This window comes from Brassica oleracea, chromosome C8, assembly GCF_000695525.1.
Source record: "Brassica oleracea var. oleracea cultivar TO1000 chromosome C8, BOL, whole genome shotgun sequence".
Taxonomy (NCBI): Eukaryota; Viridiplantae; Streptophyta; class Magnoliopsida; order Brassicales; family Brassicaceae; genus Brassica; species Brassica oleracea.
In genome coordinates this window covers 27937249-27944108 of record NC_027755.1, presented here as the reverse complement: position 1 = coordinate 27944108, position 6860 = coordinate 27937249, and the positions used below count along the sequence as shown (strand labels likewise).

Sequence of the window (6860 nt, the reverse complement as noted above, 5' to 3'; positions counted from 1 at the left end):
AAAAAAATTATTACTTAATACACACAACTTACACAACTAAACTGGAGAAAAAATATCCAGAAACAAAAGGTACTCTCAACAACATTAATATAATTTATGTAATCTCAACAGTACAAGTAACAAATTAAAAAGACAAACAAACAATAAGTCTCAGTGACACAACAAACAACACTACGAACTATATCAATCACATTACTAACACAGTTTAGTCCTTCAAGAGTGGAGAATAGTGGATACACAGTACATCATCACAACTCTAACCATATAACAATAAAAAACTTAAAAAACAATGATCAACCCAAAACGCGAAATTCACAGCTACAATAACCTTAACAAATATTGAGATGAAACAAGAAATATGTCTACAACTCCGCGCTTGCGCGGAGGTAATGCCCCTAGTTCGTTTAATTTTACAGAACAAAAAACTGGTTTCAAAACCGAAAAAAACAATTAACAAATACTTTGTGATTTCTTTTTTTTTATCCAAAACTGGCCTCACTTTGTGATTTCTTAAAAAGCTTAATTTACATATTTTGACCATATATAACCAACAAAACAGAAAAAAAAAAAATCGCAAGAAAACAGAATCCAAACTTGAAAGAAACCTCAGTATATCTATTTAGAACAAAACTTATGTTCACTCATACGGTGAATGATTAAATTCACATCACTTTTTATAACTAACCAAAGTGCCATGTATGATTAATTAAAAAGTAATACTGTTTAAAAATAAATGGCTGAAAAAAACAACACTGACACTAATACCGTTTGCAAAACCCAAAACTCTAAAAATCTAAAATCTAAACCCTAAACCTAAAACCTAAACTTTAAACCCCAAATCTTAAACCATAAACTCTAAATCCTAAACTCTAAACCCAAAATCCTAAACCTTAAACCCAAAATTCTAAATCATAAATCCTAAATCTTAAACTATAACCCTAAATCCTAAACCATAAACCCTAAATACTATCTTAAATCCTAAATCTTAAATCCATCACTTGATTAGTGTTCGGGTTTAGGATTTAAGGTTTAGAGTTTGGGGATCGATGATTCAGGGTTTATAGTTTAGAGTTTTAAATTTGGGATTTAGAATTTAGAGTTTAGGATCTATAGTTTAGAGTTTTAGGTTTAGGGTTCAGGATTTATGTTTTATGGTTTAGAGCTTTGGGTTTAAAATTTAGAGTTTAGAGTTTTGAGTTTAGTTTTTTAGATTTGGGATTAAAGTTTAGAGTTTCGAGTTTTGCAGACGTCGTTAATGTTAGTGTTATTTTTTCTCAGCCATTTTTTTTTTTTTAAAAATTTTTGGACTAATTTTACATGACACTTTAGTTGTTATAAAAGGTGAAGTGAGTGTGAACCATTATATTCATCTATTTATTGGTAAATAGAAATCGTTATAATACTATGCGGTTATGCCAACAGTAGAAAAAAAGAAACAATATCGTCATTATGTTTTAACATTTCCTTAACTAGAGGTTACCATTTAGCATCACATCATTTTATGGTTTGAATTCTCCATAGACAAACATGAGACACAAAGACCATAAACTAAAATTAGAGACATGATACTGAAAGTCCCATGTCCGACTCTATAGGATCTTTGATTCAGTCTTGTCTCTTTACAACCTCTCTTTTTCTCTTCTATTTTTACTTCTTTCAACTACCATTTTACTCCATTTATTTGTTCTCTTCTCCATCTATTCTTTCTTTCTCTCCACAAACAATACAATAAAACAGTAAAAATGGCATTCGGAAAAGGACGTGGAAACAAACGCACTTCTACATCGTCCTATGCATCGACTATTACAATGGTCGTCTTTGTAGCTTTATGTGTCATTGGTGTATGGATGCTTTCTACCAATTCCTTTATTCCGTCACAGATCACACAAGCTACAACTCGAACGGTCATCGCAGAGACGGAGAGGAGTGATGTGTCTGCCTCTTCAAACGGTAACGAAGAACCCGAACCAACAAAACCGGAGTCTGATGAGCATCCAACATTCCAGGACAATCCAGGAAAGCTTCCAGATGATGCCGTAAAGTCTGAAGACGAACAACAAAAGTCAGCAAAAGAGAAGACAAACTCAAAGGCAGGAGATGAGGGAGAGCGACAGAATCAAAAACAAGAGACCGAGACACAACAGAACAATGAGAAAGAGAATAAGAAGAACGATGAGGGTCAAGTGAAAGAAGTTGTTAAAGAGTTTGAGAAAGAACAAAAGGAACAACGTGAAGAGGACGCTGGGAGTCAACCAGGTAACAACAAAGGAACACAAGAGCAAGAGAATGTACAAGGGAAAGACATGCAGGACGTGAAACAAGGGCAAGATCAGGATTCTAATACTGACGTGACGTATACAGATGCGACCAAAGAAGAACTACCTTTGGAGGTGGGGAAGAGATATGCATCACAGAAGTCAAAGAATCAAGAAAACGGACAGCAACAACAACAACAAGAGGAGCAAAACTTAAAAAGTGAAGAAAACGGGCAACAACAACAAGATGATCAAAACTCAAAGAATGAAGAAAACGGACAGCAACAACAACAAGAGGATCAAAACTCAAAGAATCAAGAAAACGGACAGCAACAACAACAAGAGGGTCAAAACTCAAAGAATGAAGAAAACGGACAACAACAACAACAACAACAAGAGGATCAAAACTCAGGGAAGGAGGAGAGCGGACAGCAAAACATGGAGAACAACAACATGGTTAATGATGAAAACGTGAAGGAGCAGAAGAACATGAAGGATGAGAATGGACAACAAGACGAACAAAGCACAACAAAGGAAGAAAACGTGGAGCAGCAACAAGCAGAGCAAAACGATGAGAAAAAACAAGAAGGCGCAGGAGCGAGCGGGTTTGGTTCTGGAATACCAAAAGAATCTGCAGAATCACAGAAGTCATGGAAGAGTCAAGCAACAGAGTCTAAGGACGAGAAACAAAGACAGACATCTGAATCAAACAATGCAGATAGTATAATGACTGGAAAGGCATGGGAGTTGTGCAATGCAACTGCAGCTTATGATTATATACCATGCCTAGACAACGAAGAAGCTATAAAGAAACTGACGAGTAGAGGACATTTTGAGCATAGAGAGAGGCATTGTCCAGAAGACCCACCAACGTGTCTTGTCTCCCTCCCAGAAGGGTATAAGGAGTCCATCAAGTGGCCTGAAAGCAGAGACAAGGTACATGATACGAATCCAAATAAGTTTTTTTTTTTTAAATGTGAAATAGATAAATGTTGACTTACTTGTGATCTAGTAGATATGGTATCACAATGTCCCACACACAAAGCTAGCAGAGGTGAAAGGACATCAGAATTGGGTGAAGGTCACTGGCGAGTTCTTGACGTTTCCTGGTGGTGGAACACAGTTCATCCATGGAGCTCTTCATTATATAGATTTTCTTCAGCAGGTGAACTCATTTCTTGATTTCAGGATGACATTTAAAACTGCACTAAGCAAATATATAAAGTATAACTAAGATAAATACCCTTAAAAAAGCACTAAACCAACTTTTTGTTCAAAATAGCACACAAGTAGAAAAATCTTCAAAATAACATTCACTGAAAAATAAAAAAAATAAAAAAATTATATACCTTTATATATTTAGATTTAGTGATCAAATTTTAGGGTTTAGTATTTAGTGGTCGGGATTAAGATTAAGATTTAGGACGTAGGGTAATTAAATGTTTTTATTGATTAACAAAATACTAATTCCTCCGTATCACTTTACGTGGTGTTTAAATTTTTTTATTTTGTTTCATAATAAGTGATGTTCTCACTATTCTATATAAAATTTAATGTCATTAAAAATTTGTGACCAATTACAAAATAGTGTGTGTTTTTCTTATTGGTTAGACTACTTTTATTTAATGCTATTTTTGTATAACCAAGATAAACTATATAAAAATTTGTAATTTCTTAATCCTCGTGCAAAAACCTTAATCGTCACTTAAAATGATACAGAAAGAGTAGTGTAGAGATTTGCTTTTCTTTAAATGTTATTTTTTTGACAAAAATTAAAAAGTGCTATTTATGAGAATTATCCGAAATCTAATGCATCTTTTCTTTTTTCTCTATGGCAGTCTGTAAAAAGCATTGCGTGGGGTAAAAGTACTCGGGTTGTACTGGATGTTGGATGTGGAGTGGCGAGCTTTGGTGGTTTCCTCTTTGAAAGAGATGTTATAGCAATGTCTCTTGCACCAAAAGATGAACATGAAGCTCAAGTTCAGTTTGCTCTTGAAAGGAAGATTCCAGCAATCTCTGCGGTTATGGGCACTAAGCGATTACCATTCCCAAGCAGAGTGTTTGACCTTATCCACTGCGCTCGTTGTAGAGTCCCATGGCACAATGATGGGGGCATGCTTCTTCTGGAACTTAACCGGATGCTTAGGCCAGGAGGTTACTTTGTGTGGTCAGCAACGCCAGTTTACCAGAAGCTTGAAGAAGATGTCCAAATCTGGAAAGGTATGGTTTGAATGATAAAAGTGTTCTCCTTGTTTTGTTTGTACCACTGACGCTGACATGTTTTGAGTTATGTAGAAATGTCCGCACTGACAAAATCTATGTGCTGGGAACTTGTGACGATCAACAAGGATAAACTCAATGGTATTGGTGCTGCCATCTACCAGAAACCTACTACTAATGAGTGCTATGAGAAACGAAAGCACAAGAAGCCTCCTATGTGTAAAAACAACGATGATTCAAATGCAGCCTGGTATGTACCGCTACAAGCATGCATGCATAAAGTGCCGACCAATGTGGTTGAGAGAGGGAGCAAGTGGCCCGTGAGCTGGCCTCGTAGGCTTCAAACACCTCCCTATTGGCTAAACAGCTCTCAAATGGGAATCTATGGGAAGCCAGCTCCACTAGACTTCACTACAGATTATGAACACTGGAAGCACGTTGTTAGCAAAGTATACATGAACGAAATGGGAATCAGCTGGTCTAATGTGAGGAATGTAATGGATATGCGAGCTGTCTATGGAGGGTTTGCAGCAGCTCTAAAAGACTTGCAAGTGTGGGTCATGAATGTTGTAAACATAAACTCACCAGATACATTACCTATAATCTACGAGAGAGGCTTGTTTGGAATATATCATGACTGGTGTGAATCTTTTAGCACATACCCACGAAGCTATGATCTCTTGCATGCAGATCATCTCTTCTCCAAGTTGAAAGCAAGGTAAAATCTCAAGTCTTTTTCAACCTTTTGGTAAAACTTTTTTAAAAAAATTCTTTTATTTTTTTGAAGGTGCAATCTTGTTCCAGTAATGGCAGAAGTGGATAGAATAGTTAGACCAGGAGGCAAACTTATTGTTCGTGATGAAGCCAATGTGATAAGAGAAATAGAGAATATGTTGAAGTCACTGCACTGGGATGTTCATCTAACCTTCTCTAAACACCAAGAAGGAATATTAAGTGCACAAAAAGGATTCTGGAGACCAGATACATCTCAAACTTCCACCTGAGAAAGATGGTATTTTTGGAATCTGCAAACTGAAATAGCAGAAGCAGCATTATATATTATACATTTATCAACCATATTTATAACTCTGAACATTCTTGCTTGTTGCTAGAATTGGATAAAGATTGTAGACTAATTAGAACAATTTTTTTCTTCACCTATGTCATATAGAAAAGGAAAGCACAACCAATAAATGAAATTTGTTTTGTATGAAAAGTTATATATAATATATTAGAACAACGGAAATATAAAAGTAAAACCTAATTTTATCAATTTGGTGAATTTTTTAATATGCGGCATTTAACTTAAAAAACTAAATATATAAAATTTGACTCAACAAAATTTTACATATAACATTTGTTTCAAAATGCTCTGATCAACCAAATATGTGCTATCCTACAAGGTAATGTCCACTCTAAGACCTCCGTAGGACCATAGATAATGCAAACATAGCCAAATTACTCATCTGTATAGTGGAATTCACCTTGCATCATAAAGGAAAATCATAGATTACATAAATACTATTATGAGTATCTACACATGGTATATTTTATAGGTCTTTATCATATTGAGATCTTTTTAAATTTGGAATTTTCTCTTAAAAGCCTAAACTTTTATCAAAATTCAATGGTTCATCTGTAATAGTTGATGATCTATGCATGTTAGAACTTAAATTGCTATATGAAAGAAGACAAATATTTGAAGTTAACAAAATATCATATGGTTGATTATTATATTCATATTTGGATATTGTTTTAAAGATATAAATACACATTACAAAACAAACAATTAAATCCCTCCTATCTTGAATGAAAAATGATGGTTTGCGAATCTTAATGTTTCTTATTCATTTGATAAGATTTGTTGGATTACAAGAACAAATATGATTTATTCCATTTTGAATTTCTAACCATAAGAAGATTTAGCTCAATTTCAAGAATGAAATCAGTAACAATATTCAAAAATTTCAGGGGATCAAAATCATCATAGTAAAAGTAAGCTAAATTTGGAATACCCCTATATATTAATAGAGAAACATTTAAGAAGTTATAACTTGTAGTTTGTACTAATTAAAAAAGTGCACTGATGAGTTGTCACGTAATTAAAATGCTAATTTTGTTAGTACAAAATTAAATTGGTAGAGAATGTTATATTATATAGTATTTACATTAAGGACCATTCATTTATCAAATTGAAATTATCTATACTATTAAAAGAGAAGTCATGACTTCTTTCATGTGTGATATTTTAAATGAACCATCCCTAGAAAGTTGCTTACATTATTTTTTTGTATTTTCATAACAATACCCTAACAAGATATTTAATTATCTTTTTATTCCACCAAAATATTATTAATAATGGATCATTTCGAAAACATATTTATT

General features: G+C 33.9%; 1 protein-coding gene across 2 annotated transcripts; it reads left to right on the top strand.

The window, feature by feature from the left end:
- Positions 1-1729: 1729 nt before the first annotated feature.
- Positions 1730-5604, top strand: LOC106311562 (probable methyltransferase PMT27). Of its 2 annotated transcripts, none has more exons than XM_013748764.1 (6): positions 1730-2390; positions 2568-3191; positions 3271-3420; positions 4094-4475; positions 4551-5193; positions 5263-5604. In XM_013748764.1, exons 1-6 carry the CDS (start codon positions 1743-1745, stop codon positions 5477-5479), a joined length of 2664 nt encoding a protein of 887 aa, XP_013604218.1. In that variant the 5' UTR covers positions 1730-1742; the 3' UTR covers positions 5480-5604. The 2 variants fall into 2 exon arrangements, with proteins under 2 accessions (XP_013604218.1, XP_013604219.1); XM_013748765.1 differs by having other exon boundaries at positions 1730-2437; positions 2645-3191.
- The last annotated feature ends 1256 nt before the right edge of the window (positions 5605-6860 follow it).